The sequence below is a fragment of the Gavialis gangeticus genome, unplaced genomic scaffold, assembly GCF_001723915.1.
Source record: "Gavialis gangeticus isolate Ggan-Ray unplaced genomic scaffold, GavGan_comp1, whole genome shotgun sequence".
Taxonomy (NCBI): Eukaryota; Metazoa; Chordata; order Crocodylia; family Gavialidae; genus Gavialis; species Gavialis gangeticus.
In genome coordinates, this window is record NW_017728993.1 from 5704923 (window position 1) to 5721405 (window position 16483).

General features: G+C 42.3%; 1 protein-coding gene across 1 annotated transcript in view; it reads left to right on the forward strand.

Moving 5' to 3' along the window:
- WDR78 (WD repeat domain 78) overlaps positions 1–14881 on the forward strand; it is a 33251-nt gene extending 18370 nt beyond the window's left edge. The window contains exons 9-17 of the mRNA XM_019528425.1: positions 387–649; positions 1105–1191; positions 3981–4132; positions 5223–5380; positions 6266–6387; positions 8412–8510; positions 9378–9604; positions 11389–11542; positions 14408–14881. Of these exons, the coding sequence (XP_019383970.1) occupies positions 387–649; positions 1105–1191; positions 3981–4132; positions 5223–5380; positions 6266–6387; positions 8412–8510; positions 9378–9604; positions 11389–11542; positions 14408–14458 (1313 nt within the window). The 3' untranslated portion in view covers positions 14459–14881. The remainder of the gene's footprint in view (positions 1–386; positions 650–1104; positions 1192–3980; positions 4133–5222; positions 5381–6265; positions 6388–8411; positions 8511–9377; positions 9605–11388; positions 11543–14407) is intronic.
- Positions 14882–16483: the final 1602 nt, after the last annotated feature.

Sequence of the window (16483 nt, forward strand, 5' to 3'; positions counted from 1 at the left end):
GGGGGGGGGGGAGCTCCAGCATACCCACCCCACCCCATCCTCCAGCAGGGCTGAAAAAAACCCAGACTCCCTTTCCCCACTTCCATTCTGAAAACAGCTTAGAGGGTGGCAAGCAGGCAGACGCAAGTTACAGAAGTTGTTCTGTTTTGAAAAGTCTTCACCTGAACCCTCATGCATTGAGGTTTCAGATTTTCACCTGATCAGCCATTTTAAGCAGTCTACAGCCATGCACTTGTGTTTGGTCAAAGCTATAGCCTGCTTTCTGTGGCCAGGTCAGGTAAAAATTGTCACTTCTGTTTGTGTCCTAGGTTTCTAGTGAGACTGAGCAGGACTGCAGATCTATGAAATAAATATGATGGAGGTTCTTCTGGATTAATTTATTTTAGAACCAGCTCTTGCATCGCATGTTGGTGAAAGTACAAGTGAAGTACACATAGTTGAAACACCGGCAGAGGCAGAAGAGGAGGAAGCAGACAGGGAAGTACTTTCTTCTGATCTTCCCACTTTAAGTAGTGCATCATTTTTTCTGGATCCAAGTGAAGCCCCAGAAGAAGTCTTACCTCCCAGTTTGGAACGACTGTGGTCTTATACATGTGACCTGACTAGTGGGCACAACGTAAGCAGCATGGCTTGGAACAAACTAAATCCAGTAAGTTAACATATTCTTCTAAACTTTGGGGGGTAATGGATACATAATCGTCAAGATAAAATTACAAGCCCTACGTTTCATATACTAAGCTGGAGTAGGGTGTGAATGCAGGATGGATGTGTATCAGAAGATACCTAAGAGAGCTCAGGTACTAGACATAGTATAACTGCATTAGCACAGTGCTGTGCCAATGCTAATATACTCTGTTTCTCAGCTGGGTTAACTTGCCCAGAGCCCCACGCTAACCTGTTTATGCAGCTTTCAATACTCAAGCGTACTCATTCAGGGTTAAGTCAAGTATATCAGCACAGCACTAGATTGTACAGTGTAAACCTATCCTAAGGCATAGGCTTTGTATTCACAATTAATTATAGGCAGGAAGATATTTAAAAATCTGGGCCAAAATTTTTACTTAAGTTGAAGTATATTTACGAAGCTGTGCTTTTGGTTTTTAGGATCTTTTGGCTGTTGGTTATGGACAATTTGGTTTTAAAGAACAGAAGAAAGGCTTGGCTTGCTGTTGGTCACTGAAGAACCCTATGGTAACACAGAGCTAAAAAGTAGCTCAATACAGTTGTTGTTACTTTTGTATATATTTGCTGTGCTAGTATTTGTCTTAATTAGTATGATTATTTAATTTCCTATTCCTGTTTGCCTGGTACAGTTAATTGTTTTCTGGCTTAGAGTATGTTCCTTCTGGAGCAGGGGTTTTCGTTATAGCCGTGTTAGTTTAAGGACAGGCAGGCAAGCTTCTTTGGGTAGATGTGATATCTTTTACTAGACCGAGTAATTGGAAAAAAATTCTTTGCAAGTTTTTGGGCACAAGCACCCTCCTTCAGGCATAGGGAGTCTCTGCAGTTCTGAAATCTCTGCCCCTTTCCCCCTGCTCCCACAGTCTCTACCTTGTAAAAGTATGCTACTTGGGCTTTGTTCCCTGCCAGGTCACGGAGTATGGCACTTGGAAGCACAGCCCTTGCTGGGCCATGCAGCAGCAGCACTGCTGATTGACTGGGCTGGAGACAGTGTTTCCCTGTACTCTGTGCCCAGGAGGAAATCCAGCCTGAGCTGGAGCAGAGCTGTGTCTGACCGCCAGTGTGGGGGTAGGTAGGGAAGCTACTGGGGGTCTGACTCTGGCCCTGACCCAGGCACAGGGCCAGAGTCAGAGCCACAGCCTGTCCTCCCACTGCCCTCTCTCCCACTTTCAGTACATGAATCTAAGATGAAGGGCTTTTTTCTCCCATGCTGACTGAGGGGAAAAAACCTTGTCTTAGACTTGAGTAAATATGGTAACTACTATAATTCTGATGACAGGATAATAAAAACCTTGGAAGCTAAGGTTCTCTACCTCTCAGGGCAGACACAAAAAAGAATTAGTACTCCACGCTGCCCCATAGTACCTGGCAATGTGCATTATATTTGATCTGGATGAGGTGCATGTAGAAGTAACTTTGTGCACATTCATCCTTTCTAGTGATGCTGCCAACAGAAGTGCTAATTGTCCTGGTTTTGTAATATAGATAGCTGTCCATGGGGAACTGAACTCATTTCCATAGACCACCAAATAGCTAACAGATGATGAAAACTGTCAGTTAATACCAGCTAAAGCTGGGCAACCTATCAGTGCAAAGCTCCATACCCCATTTCCAATCCCCAGGGCCCCCGTAGATAAGATTATTACGTCAGGTAGTTCCAGGTGTGTAGATCCCTTTCTAAAGATTTTTCTACTATGGAAAACATTTAAACATGTCAAATGTAAAAACTAATTTCTTTATCTTTCATATTTGTCTCCCACATTTGTTAATTACTGAAGATATTTGTATTTAAATTTTTGTGTTTCCCCTCCCTAGTACATTTCCTTTTCTGTAATTAAGTTATACTTTGGCCTGTATTAAAAAAAGCAAGTATTTTAAATTCAATTCCCAAAAAGTGACTTTGTCATAATATTTTTAAAAAACAACACATTTAATAGATAACAGGTTTTCTTAAAATTTCTATTTGAAAAGTGAACATTGCCAAAATAAACGTTTTGAACTAAAAACATTTAGTAAAGTTTTAAACATTTAGTAAAGTAAAGTAATAAAGTTTAAACATTTAGTAAACTCTTCATTTACCATGAAGAGTAAGGGGGTTCTTTTATAACTGAACGATTTCCATTCAAATTGTAAACATTATCAATTTTTCACAAATTAAAATGTTCCAAAATCAAAAATAAAAAGCAATAGCTTCAAATTCTGGTGTTTAAAATATAGTTTTGAATATTTAATGCTGGCCAAAGTGAGGACATTCATTTTTATTACAGTAACTTGTATGATTTAAGCCAGTGATTCTCAACCTATTTGGACTCCTCACTGGATTCAAGGCACCTCCATAACTTTTGTAAATTGAGTGGCACCCAGTTTCAAAAACTAATTTTTAGATTACAGTTCTCACTTTCTTGCAGAGAGAATGTGATTTTGCAGCCTAGCACTGGTTATGGCACTCACCTGAATGGCAGGAGTCTAGCCTGTTAAAAGAATTGTTTCTGTTGGTTGTCAAAGGCCCCCTTCATTAAAAATCCAGAAACAGGCCTTGCAGTAGGGTCCAGAACCCAGAACTCCCCCTTAGCTTTTATTTATACAAACAAATGAAGCGAAGGGGGCTTACATAAAAGTCACACATTCTAATGCGTGACACATATTTTAAGTCACATGTTTAAATACGCAGTAAAATGTGCTGAATAGTCACAATCAAATAATAGTGGTGTGCTTACATACTGTATTCAGGCTAAAACTCTAAATTGGAGTCCAGAATCAATCCTATAATTTGGGGTTCTTCTTTCCTCTAACACTTCAGTTGTTCTATTTATGGTAGCATGAAATAAACAAATTCAATAGATCACCAACAATCATATGACTTGCATGACTCCTACTGCTACAGTATTTGAATGCTTAACCTTGAAAATCAAGAGATGACGTGCATTGAAATACAGTTATGTTCAGACAAATACCCACTTTATTTCTTATAACAAGGACTAAATGCAGTAAACTTTGGTAGAAAATTGTGAAGGGCAGAATTGGAGGAAAGTTTTGGTTGTGTAAAACCAAGAATTACATATAGAGGGGACTGGAAACCTACTTTATTCAAACATCTGGTTTTCCCAGAACACGAGTTCATAGATGTAATGCAATTTAGGCTCAAACTAACTTATAGTTTATAATAAAAGTAAAATTTGTGCATAGCTTTATTTTCAATTTTAATGTTCCATGATTTTCCAAACTTTTGAAATTGTAGGTTGTCTGGCACTTCAGTGAAGACATTAAATTAACATGTGCTATTTTTTCCTTCTGCGCAGTGGCCAGAGCGTATTTATCACTGTGATCATGGTGTTACTGCTTTGGATTTCTCTGTAGCAAACCCAAACCTTTTAGCAGTTGGAATGTACAATGGTACAGTTGCAATATTTAATGTACAGAGTCGGAATCCCACTGCAGTTATGGATAGTAGGTAAGACTGCAGACACCCCATCTTGGACCTCGTTTCCTGTCTTGTTTTCTTAGTTGTAGACTTCTGCCCATTTGGTGAGTGAATAGTAGAACACTTGAATAAACAGATTCAGTGAATACTCAGAAATGCTGGACAATTTCACTCCAGTCAGCTTTGTATCTCCAGAATGACTTGTAACATCTAAATAGTTGCAGTCCTGGAGTATTTCTTGAACAGATTCTATGGGTGTGAAGATTGTGGGATGCTTTTTGACACATGTAAATGGTCAGAAAGGACTAGGTTGGGCCATCCTTCACATATTTACCCTTTTGGCAATATCCACCCAGTTCCATGCATGCTGCCATTAATTACTCTGTAGGATTATTAATATTAAGTGTTTATATTAAAGTAACATCCAAAGGCTGCTGTCAGAATGCGTGCTCCAGTTTACTAGTTTCTATACAAAGACAGTCCCCGCCCTGAAGGGGTCAGGGTATAACACCTTGGCTTTTTAGACAATAATGTGGCTCTGTGATGGGAGGAAATAAGACATGTACAGGTGCCCTGATCTAGGTTAATAGGAACTGTAGAGACAGTGAGAGAGTAGAGATGGTTAGGGAAATATCTGATTTGAACTCAACTGCATAATTTGGGGCATAATCCTGGAAGGTGCCGACTGAAGTCAGTAGAAGTAGATATTACTCAGCTTGTTTCAAAATATGTTCAGGACCTTACAAGATCTAGCCCCGAACACATTTCCCACTTATTTCAACAAAAGTAGATGGTTTTCAAAGAACACAGCATCAACACAATGATAGAGGCATCTAAAGGAAGGTACTTCAGTCTTTAAATGTCATTCTTCAATTCATGAAGAATTCATGAAAACACATTCCCGAATAGAAACAACTTTTCAAAACAATAGAACCATGTCTTTTTTCTCATTAAAATGAACCATTTACGAACATTAAAATAAGCATCTGACAAACAACTGAATGTTCCAAATATGTGTTCTTAAATGTTGCAGACATTGATGTCACTATAGTAAGAGCTTTTCCAGAGGCTTCTTATTTTTGTTACTGGTAAGTTTACTGTGTGCATTCCTCTGTTTCAGTGAATCTTTAAATAAACATATAGGTCCTGTATGGCAGCTCAAGTGGATAGAACAGGATAGGGGTACAACTGGAGATGACAAAGGAGAGGTATTAATCTCCATCTGTGCAGATGGAAGAATAACCAAGTGGCTTACACGGAAAGGACTAGGCTGCACTGGTAAGTGCCCTTTTTGGGGGGGACTTTTTTATATGGGGAAATAGTGTTTCTCATACGCAACATCCATTTTTCCCCCAAAAATCACCTCCTCCCCAACTTGAGGAATATGTCTTATGTGGGAAAGTTGTTTCCTTCACTGAAAAAGAAGCATACCTGGGGACACTGTGCATGCCATGCACAAAAAGGGCTGCTACTTGCATTAGGCTGGGTTAAGCCTCTCACAGCTAAGCACCTGTAGCTTGTGCCTGAAGCAGGAAGTGAGTAGCTGATGAGGCCTGTGATGCAAAAACAACATTTTATTTACAGGAATTATACAAAGAAATACTTATAGTAAAGAACTAGCAGTCTTGCTACTGACCTTGCAAGAGTCTGGGGCCTAACCTTGTAAGTCCTTACCAGAGTAAGTCCTTCTGGGGAAAGAAAGTGTCCAGGAAATGTGGCATCCCAGGAGATGATTTGAGTGAAGCATCAGGAACTTGCTGCTTTACCAGGAAGTTCCTGCTGCCTGCTGTTGCCTTACCCAGGCTATCTCCTGGGATGCCACACTTCCTGGAAACTGCTTTTCCAGGAACACTTACTTCATGTCACACAGTTGGCTGTGACCCTCAGAAACACTTTTTTTCTACATGCTGTCTTCCAAAGCAGGGTGCATGTTTTGTTTTGGGATTTTTTTTATTTTGGGGGGGGAGGAAGGGGAGATTATATGAGAAAATACAGTAACAATTGCCTAAGTACTTTATATTGCAAATTTGTCCATGTAAAAAAGCCCTAGGTAAAACATTTCAGTTATTAAACATTCTAACTACTTGTGAATTATTCAGAACATTATAATATACTTGTATCTGTTTCATGAAAAACAGTTTCATTTATTGTACATTTGAACAGATCTACTGAAACTAAAGCGAATAGGAAATGAAAGAAAAAAAATAACAGGTGAAAAGGAAAAGAAAAGTGAAGCTTTGATATCTCGACAGGCTCCAGGAATGTGCTTTGACTTTCATCCAAAGGTAGGTTCAGGAATTGCATCATGGCTAAAGTTTTATCTAACAGAACTAAACATTATGGGCCAGATCTTCAAGTGATATAAGATGATCAGGCCTATACAAGCTTACACAAGTTAACACTTTGACGTATGTATTTTAACAGCCACCATATGTTGTGATTATCTGTTTTCATGACATATGAAAGAGAGAAGGTATCACTTTTACAGGCTTAATGTATTTATTCATAAATAGACTGTTTCTTAGTTCAGCCTCGCTAAATAACTGTGCCTTTGATTTGTTTATGTTAAGAATTAATGTATTTACTCCTAATAACAATCCACGTAAATTAGAGAGCCTGATTCCTGGTTTCCTTTGAGTTAAGCCCAACACAGGAACTCAGCTGCATGCCACTTTTACAGCTCCTGGATACCAAAGACCTAAGTTAGTCATCTCCCCAAACTGAAGGAATGTCCACCTGTAAATGAATGAATGTTTCAGAATGGAAGATATGTGGCCTCAGCAGATCAATGTGTTTTGCCTTTACTCATTTAGCTAGAGCAGGGGTGGGCAAAATATATCCTGCAGGATGAATCCAGCCCACGGTGGGTGTTTGTCTGGCCTGTGGCAGGTCCCCTGGCCCAGGCACAGTCCAGCCATGGTGCATCCTGTTGCCTTTGGGCACACAGCAGGGCTGAGGCCGCTCCACAGCTGGACTGCCTTTCTAGGTAGCCCAGGTGGCAGGCAGCTCCTTTCAGCTGCTGCCACCACCAGCCCTGGACCCATGCTGCACATCCTCAACCTTGCACGCCCCGCCCCTGCTCTGGGCTCACCCATCCAGGCTCAGCAGCAGTGGCACCAGGCAGAAGCTGTTGCTCAGCATGAGGGGGAAAGTGGCCCTTCCCTGCTGCAGCTGCCTGGAGCCTACATGGGGTTGCCCTGCTTCTGCTCAGTGCTGTCACCGCTGCTCCACGGGGCAGCCTGGAGGCAGTGGTAACTTTGATGTAGATGCAGGACAGCCCTGTACGGGCTCCAGGCAGCTGCAGCAGGAACTACTGGCAGCGGGAGGGACCACTTTCCCCCCCACGCTGCAGAGTCCTGACCCCGTGCGCTCTGTCTGCTCCAGGCTCACCCTCCCAGGTTCAGCAGCAGCAGCAAGGGACCGAAGCTGTTTCTCAGTGCAGGGTAAAAACAGCCCCTCCTGCTGCCAGCAGCTTCCTGCTGCAGCCACCCAGAGTCCATGCAGGGCTGCCCTGGGTCTCTGCTGCTGTCACTGCTGCCTCCAGACTGCCCTGTGGGGTAGTGCTGGCAGCACAGAGCAGACACAGAGCAGCCTTGCATGGGCTCTGGGCAGTTGCAGCAGGAACGGCTGGCAGCAGGAGGGGGATGGGCTGCTTTCCCCCCATGCTGAGCAATAGCTTTTGTCCTGTGCTGCTGCTGCTGAGCCTGGGTGGGTGAACCTGGAGCAGGTGCAGAGAGTACAAGGTTGGGGCTGTCCCTGCTAGTACCATGGGAGGAGAGGAGGGCGGCAGCATGCAGGAGCTACCACCGCTGCCTGCGCTACCTAGACAGGTAGCAGGTAGTCCACCCCTGCTGCACTACATGAGGAAATGCCATGGGTGGGTGGCGTGGGGCAGGCTGGGTCAGAGCTGTGCCCTGTTCCAGCTGATCCACTCTAGTGGGGGTGAGTCCGGAGTGGGCGTGGTGCACTGGGGATGCACGCTGCTGGCAGGGGCGGGAGGCACTGCAGGATACATAGGCTCTGGGCTGTTGTGGGGCGGGTGTTGACCGGCTTGGGGGATGCGCACACGGGCACTCCCATGCAGACCCCACCATACCCACAAACCCTACAATCATACCCTCCCCCACACACAATCACACACCCCACAAACATCGCACCCACCCACACCGAAGTGCTTATGGCATGGTTTGTCTGTCAGAACTTAAAATCTGCAAATACTGCTAAATAGCTTGTCACAAGGGCATGAAAAAAGAACTGAAATGTCAAACAAGATGAATCCCAAAGTAGGTTATTTGTATTTTTGTTTCAGGATACTAATATATATCTGGCTGGAACTGAAGAAGGGCATATACACAAATGTTCTTGTTCATACAATGAGCAGTTCCTAGAGACTTACAGAGCACATAAGGTGAGTTTACTCAGAAAAAGTTGCTGGGTCAGCTACATCAGAAACAATATTTGATTACACTGAACAAGTTTAATTATTTCATATCTTATATTCATCAGATAACATATTGAAACATGGATATTAAAACCAAATCTGCTTTTCTTAGGCTAACAACAAGCTACAAAGTATAAAGCATTCAAAACTCCTGTGGGTATTACCTTCTTCAATATACAGATTATTTAAGAATTGCTAATCATGGACCATTTATTGGACCAACTGTATAGTATTATTGGTAACCCTGGCAGACCCAAGATCTCCAACTCTGGTACTCTTGCTGAAGTGCTACCAGGATTAATACATTTCATTACTGTACATTTGATCCAACAAAGATATCACCTACACAATTCCTTATCTTATATTTTTTCCTGGAACATTATGGCTACATCACTCCAACACTACCTATAAAACGTTTAACAATACAGTAAGTTAGCATATCTACTTCATGACTCATCCAACAGATTGCAGTATTAACAGCAGTTTCTTCTAACATCACTGAATCAGAAGCAACTCAAAGGGAAAAGTAAAATCACTACTGAATCATCAGTATCACCCAAATACTTTTTGCTCCTAAAAATATAGAGCCCTTCTCTAGTTTTTGTTATCCTTATGCATGCATGTATGTGTGTGTACACGTATGTGAAAGTGGTAGAGAATATAAACTTTAACTAATGATCATTAAAAACAGAAGGCAATTAAGCACCTAACTCTTGAGGAAATCAGTGAAATTTGAGTGCCAAACTTCATTAGACATCTTTACTCAGCTTGAAAGTATAAGTTCTGGAATAATTTGCAATCCTTTTCTTTCCCCATCTTTTCTTCAATGTGAAGGGTCCTGTGTACAAGATTGCATGGAATCCATTCAGCACTGACATGTTTTTAAGCTGTTCTGCAGACTGGAGTATTATTTTATGGTGCCAAGATTCACTTAAGCCACATTTAATTTTCAGCTCGACCACTACTGTGGTTCATGACATTATGTGGTCTCCCAAATCAGCCTTTATTTTTGCAGCGGTGAATGAAAGTAGAGTGGAAATTTGGGACCTTAGTGTCAGCACGTAAGTAATAATTCTTCTTGAGGAGGATCCTGATATAATAGAAATACAGTATTATTATCATTAAATATTTTTAGTATGTTTGGCTGTTTACAGACATAAAAACCCTCCAAAACGGCACTTAAAACTGTGTACCCCTACGCCAAGCCCAGCACATGCCCGGAAGAGGCATTATGATAGTTGGACCCAACTCATCCAACATCTGTGTAGATTGGGTGCTTTAGTGGGGCTTTTTTGGTGCTTTTATCCAATAGTTGATTAAATCAGCTATTAGATAAAAGTGTGAAAAATCCTTGCTGAATCGCCTGAACTATACAGATGCTGCGGAGCTGGGTTGAACTAACACGCTGCTTCTTCTGCTAAAGTGCGATTTTTTTTTTAAATCCACATCTGTCAGCACCCATAGTGCCTGAAGGATCCAATCAGTACTAATACCTGATGATTATAATTGCAAAGCATATATTTATTTGCATATAACTTTGTACTGCATCCGAACACATTGGCTAGCTACAATAAAGTGTATATCAGAGCACCTTTTAATTAAAGGGTTAGGGACTGGATGGCTTAGGGAATTGATAATTGTACAGATCCTTTTCTGCTACAAGTCATGGATGCTGTCATTTTCATGGATTTTTTTAAAGATTCGTGAGCTTAAATATGTTGAGAGTTTTACAGATAAGACATCAGATGCAAAGGCTAGTTCCCCTTCAGTTCATCTCACTGATGCAAATTGGGTTTAAAGTTGTCACAGTACAATTTTTTGTTTACATATACTTGTTGTAGTAGTGCAAACCTGCTCTTCCCAATGTAAATGCCTACAACTAGTGTAAAGCAGTAGAGAATTAGGCCCCATATAGTTTTTGCTAAGAATCAAATTATTTGTATTACAAGAAAGTAAAAATTAGACAGTAGAACAGATAATATTTTAGGTAACCAGGGTATCTGGGCTGGTATGAACACCTTGTGCCTCCTGAGGCTGCGGGGGATGGCAACTGCCCACACGTGGTGGTGACGATGTTGGCAGCAGGGACATGGTGGTGGTGAGGGCAGGCTGAGCGGGGACCACCTGCAGGCGGCTGCATCGGTGGGGGTGGGATGGCAGGCACTGAGCAGCGATTGGCTACCGCTGGCAGTTTCAGCAGCAGCCAATCTCAGGGGCGGCATGTGCACACCCTACATGTCACCAATGTTGGCTGGTAAGGGTTGAGAACTGGCAAAATTCACTATCATTATTACTTGGAGTTTTGTTCATCTGGAGTAGGGGTGCTCAACCCTTGGTCTGCAGGCCAGATCCAGGCCCTGGCACTGTCATCCAGCCCAAAGATCTGTGGGGAGTCCCGCAGTCTGTGGCGCACAGATTGGGCTTACAGAGCAGCTCAGGGCTCATTCCTGGTGCATGGAGGCTAGGCGGGGGCAGCAGAGGGCCCGTGGAGCCCAATCCTGGCTGAGCCAGACAGTATAGCTTCTGCACTACTTCCACCCAGCTGAGCTCATGCCCTGGGACCTACACTGCCTCCACCTTGCCCCCATACACCATGATTGGGCCCCAGAACCCGAGGGCCCAATGCCAGCACTTGGGGGAAGCATGGGGCCCACTCAACCCATGGATGAGCCCTGTGCCATTCACCTGGCCCACAGTATGAGCACCAGTGATCCAGAGCATAAAAGTAGAAGGTACTGCAGCACTCTCTTATGTTTAGACTACTGCTATAATTGTGTTCTGTGATGTTAGGAAAATGTCTATTTGTTCTAGTAGGTATCAACATAATTGCATTCTCTGTTTGCAGTTTGGACCCTTTAATCATTAGTTATGCCAACCCAGGAGTGAAATTCACAACTTTACTTTTTGCTAAAAACACAGACTGCCTTCTAATAGGGGACAGTATGGGACAAGTCAGCGTGTATGAGTTAAGAAATCTGACGGCTTCAGATTATAACAAGGTATGACTCACAGGTGCCCACATGCTTATTTGGCTACCTTTCTTCAGAAAAATGTTTCTCCTAAATAATTAAGAGTAAGGAAGATATAAATAACAAAAGATGTGAATGTATACATGAGTTAATTTCTGAGTGGGCTCCTGGTCTTATGCATGCATAAACACTAGGATTTTCATGAACCAGAACATGAGGTCAGCTTCAGGCTTCATAGTCTACTTGCCTGAAAACTTGTGGCCAGAAGATGAACTGTTGGGTGTAGCTTTTGTACCATGTTCCAAAAGCTGCAGAATGTGCTTAGAGTCTTCAGGTTCTCTGTAGGCTCAGTTAGAGAAGCAGCATTCAGGGTGGAGGCAGGAGTCATATTTGATCACACAAACTGCTGCTCAGCTACCCCTGCTAGATTAATTGCACCTCAAGCATGACTCCATGTCTGGCTGATAGTGCAGGGACTGTTTGCCCACTCCTGGCCAGGCAGAATATAGGCTCACACTAATGCAGTCCTTTTCTTTCCTACAAACTTGTTGCACCTGTAGATCTCATTTCATACCTACCCATTGATAGCCAGCACAGATCTGTGCTAAATTACCCTCAGGCTCCTCTGTGCTAAAGAGATATGATGGTTAAATCAAACAGTCCTGCCTACCTTTCCTAATTTCCAGAATTCTGCCAGCATCTGGGTATTCCTCTAACTTGCAGTATTCACATTATGGTGTAGTCTGCACATGAACTGACAAACCCATTATCTAGTTCCATGCTCCATACGTGGTAAATGCATTCAGCTCTGTCATTGCCTCTGCCACTCTAGACAAGTTACACTTTCTCTGTGCCACAGTTTCCCAATTTGTAAATCAGCATGAATAGTGCCCACAGTAAAGCCCATGAAGTTCTGGTGTACAAAAATAATTCTGAGGAAAAGAGAAGCCTAAGAATATTTGACCTGGAGGCTTAAACAAAACTAACTCATTATTACTGGATTTACCCAAATCCAAGATGACTTTGACTTTAAGATGACTGCCCAATAACTAGATTTTGGACACAGAAAATTTACACATTTGACATGATTTTCCCTGTCTAGAATCTAATTATTGGAGGCTTGTCTTGAATTTGTTCTCCCCACCACTGCAGCAGAGCAAGCAGGGGCAAGTAGTCTGCCCCTGCCACCTGTCCCCCCACCTCACTCTCCCATGGTATCTGTACCCCCTGGCAGCCACCCATCACAACCCTGCCCCCACCATGGTGTTTATGCCTCCCCCGGCATCTCACCCTCTACCATTTGTCCCCCCTGCCACCCAACCCTCCTGGTAGTGCCTGTTACCCCCAGCACCTGCCCCCCATGTCAACTGCCACAGCTAACTTTCTTATCATAACTCCAGCTCTGGCCTGGGGCATGGAGCACAGAGCACATACTGGCTCCAGTCCCCGTCTAGCCACATAGCAGCAGTTGTAGTGGTAGCAGATCTGGCCTCCGCCCTGGCCATGGAACCATGGTTGGAGCTACAACCATTCACTGGCGCTATTACATAGCTGAATGAGGGCCAGAGCCAACATATAATCTGTGCTCCATGCCCTGGGCCAGAGCTGGAGCTGCAACAGGAAGGTAAGCAGTGATGGGGGGATAGGCAGCAGCAGCAAGGGTAGGTGGCAACAGGGAGCAAAGGCTGCAAGGGACAGGTGGCAGAAGGAGCAGCAGCTCCAACTCTGTCTTCGAGTGCATGGAGGACAGAGTATGTGCTGGCTCTGGGTTGGAGTCAAAGCTGCAGCCACTGCTCTTCTGTCTTGTACTTGAATCTAAGACAAGGGGCATTTCCCCCATGTTGAATGTGGGGGAACCTCATCTTGGATTCGAGTAAATATGGTATTACTGTCAAACCCCTTGTTAGGTGCTGCAAAAACATGGAAGAAAAAACAAGTGCTTGCCTCAAAGAGCTTAGAGGCCAAGTAATTGTTATTGTACTTTGAAAAAAATAGTAAGCTTTTTACTACAAGCTATCCCTATAAAGGCATAAGATTTCTCTGAAGTCTGAATATTTTAAGCATAAATAGTTGTGCAGTAAGTTGGAAAGGAAAGACAGGCCAAGGACTGAGACTCAAGAGATCTGTGTTTGGTTACCAGAGATTTCCCGTGTAATGTGCCTCAGATTCCAGCTTTTGATAAAGCTTTCTCATATTCATTATCTTGTCTACACTTTGAGTGTGGATACACACCCTTTAATGTTAACCATGGAAGAATGAGCTTTAAAGTTAGAATTGTTTTGCTGCATTTGTATCATTCTTAGCTTGTTCACACAACCGTTAAAATGTAGGAACTGCTGCCCCTTTGAAATTTCCCCTCTTGAAAGCGCCCCAAGTCTTCATGTGTCACCTCTCATATTAGTTTGTTGAGTAAGCAACAGTTTCTTTTTAAGTTTGTTTAGGTACAGTGCCTAGCACACTAGAGACCTACTATCTGTAATATGTATGTTACTAATGTTAAAGTGAAAAGTCAACATTTACTAGGCCATAGCATTTTTAAGCATAGTTACTCAACATATAGTATCCTGAAGATTAATCTCCTTTATAAATAAGGTTATTAAAGGTATAAGTTGGCACCTGGAAGTATGATGTAGCAAATGCATTCTACACAGTCCTACCTGTCCTGAAATCCTATTTCAGTTACTCCTGAAAGGTGATCTTTAGGTAACAGTAAAATCTAAAAGGACACAGCCAATACCATAGTAACTTAGCTATTTTTTCTCTTTATTTCAATGTCCATTATGTAGACAATAGACATCACTTATATAAGTTTGTAAATGGGGCTTTTTAGAGCATTTCATTCATTAAAAGCACAATTATAATGCAATATCATATGTTATTTTTTATCTTTTACAGGGGGAAGCTTTTCATGATATTATTAGCTCTGCTTTAGCTAATGGCTACTGAGGATACCTCTCAGCTGGTTGTAAAGGAAAAGGCCATAAATAACGGCATGTGTTTCTGTAGATCCCAAAGCCTCCCATTTAATTTTGCATCAGGAAAAAATATCTTTAAATGTAATATTACTTAAAATACAGGGTAATGATTTTTGTGTCATTAAAATGTATCTGTCAATTCACAGTGGTTAGAAATCTTTTTGAAATATCCTGTAATACCATGAATTTTCCTCAGAAAATCCCCATCATTATATTCCAATCAAGTATAGGTTAAATCTCCAGTATGTTCTTCTATACTATTGCACAGGAAAATAGAATGCCTTATCACTTCCATAGTTCCCTACAGTTTTTGGAAATCCCATGTCAAGTAAAGGGAATAATCTCATAAGGCTGGAAATTAAGATTTTTGAAATAAAATGTCTCCAAGCTTGTACAGATGTGCTTCTGCTTCATTTTTCTTCAGTTCCATTGGATATCTCATTATGCTTAAAGTAGTCAATAAAATTCTTCTTTACTTCTTTCAAAATTAGAAATATGTATAATTTAGTAGAAAGTATAAAAGAAAGTACAACTTTACACTATTAGGTATGTTCATGAATTAATGAAATAGGTTGGTTTTACTTCTGTGCGCCTTGACTTCCGGTAGTAAAGATGAAGCTACACCAAAAGCTGTATCTACATGATAAACCTGCCATGTTGATTAAAGCACTGCTGAGTGACAATGCCAGTAAGCCCACTCCCATCCTAATTAGCCTTGCCCTTAGCCTTGCATGGATACACCTATGCAATTTCCAGCTGGGGAGGCAGGGTGCATGGAGGAGTGTGGCATGCTTGAACACAGCTGTTAGACCCAGGCAGTCTACCACATAGACTTGACCTATACCACGCAAGTGTTGTGTTTTGGTTTGGTTTGTTTTTGGGGGGGGGGCAGGATTTGCACGTTGGCCTGTTAAAATGTTGAAAATGGAAAGCATCCATATTGTTGGCTTGAAAACAAAAGTTCAGGTTATATCAGAAGGGCTCAGAAAGAGTAATAAATAAAGTTATTATGCAGACAAAAAAGAAACTCAAGTTTTTAAAGGAAAAACATGGACTATAAGCATCTCAACCCAATTTTCTTCCATAACTAGGTGACTAGTTATATCAGTGGAGGGAAAACATTAGATATGATATACCTCAACTTTAGCAAGAATTTTTACACCATTTCCCACAGTACTCTCATGAGCAAACTAAGGAAGTGTAGTCTAGATCAGTGGTTCTCAACCTGTAACCTGTGGGCTGCTTGTGACCCAATCAGCACACTGCCATAGCCAATGTGACATCCTGTTAAAAAAAAAAGAAGTAAAGATGTGTGACAGTGTAGAAATGAGAAGTATTACAGAATATTGATTTGTCTTGCATTACTGTCAGATAACAAATACAAAACATTTTAAAATGGTTACACAGGAAGTAAGTTGTGTGGGTGCGGCCCATGTAACACATTGAGAGCTGTAGGTGTGGCCCACTATGGCAAATAGGTTGAGAACCACTGGTCTAGATGAAAAGACAGGTGCTTTCCTGGTTAGATAATCAAGCTCAGAGTGGTCATCATTGGTTCACTGTCAGACAGACAGGGAGTGGATATGAAGTGGAGTTCCCCAGCAGGCGTCCTGCTGGTGGGTGCATGCTTGGAACTTCTCTAGCCTTGTCTGGTCTCTCTGAGAGTCTGCCCTGAAGCCTACTCTGGGTTGGCTGCTAGGTTAGGGGGGAGCCCTGCCTCCTTCCCACCCTAATGCCCTGATCTTTTGGTCCTTGAACCTCCATGAGGTTTTTTTTGTGGCCTTGCCTTAGGGAAACTAATTTCCAGGTCAGTTCGAGAGAGAAAGAGACTTTACCTCTTGATAAGTGAGAGTTGTAGCCCGACGTTCCAAGCAGCAAAACAGCTGGCTCCTCTTTAGTACAGGCATTTATCAGAGAAAGGCCACTCGGACAGACTTTCTCGCCCCCCTCCAGTGTTGAGCAGTCCTTCTGTCCCCACTCCAGCCCACATAGCTCT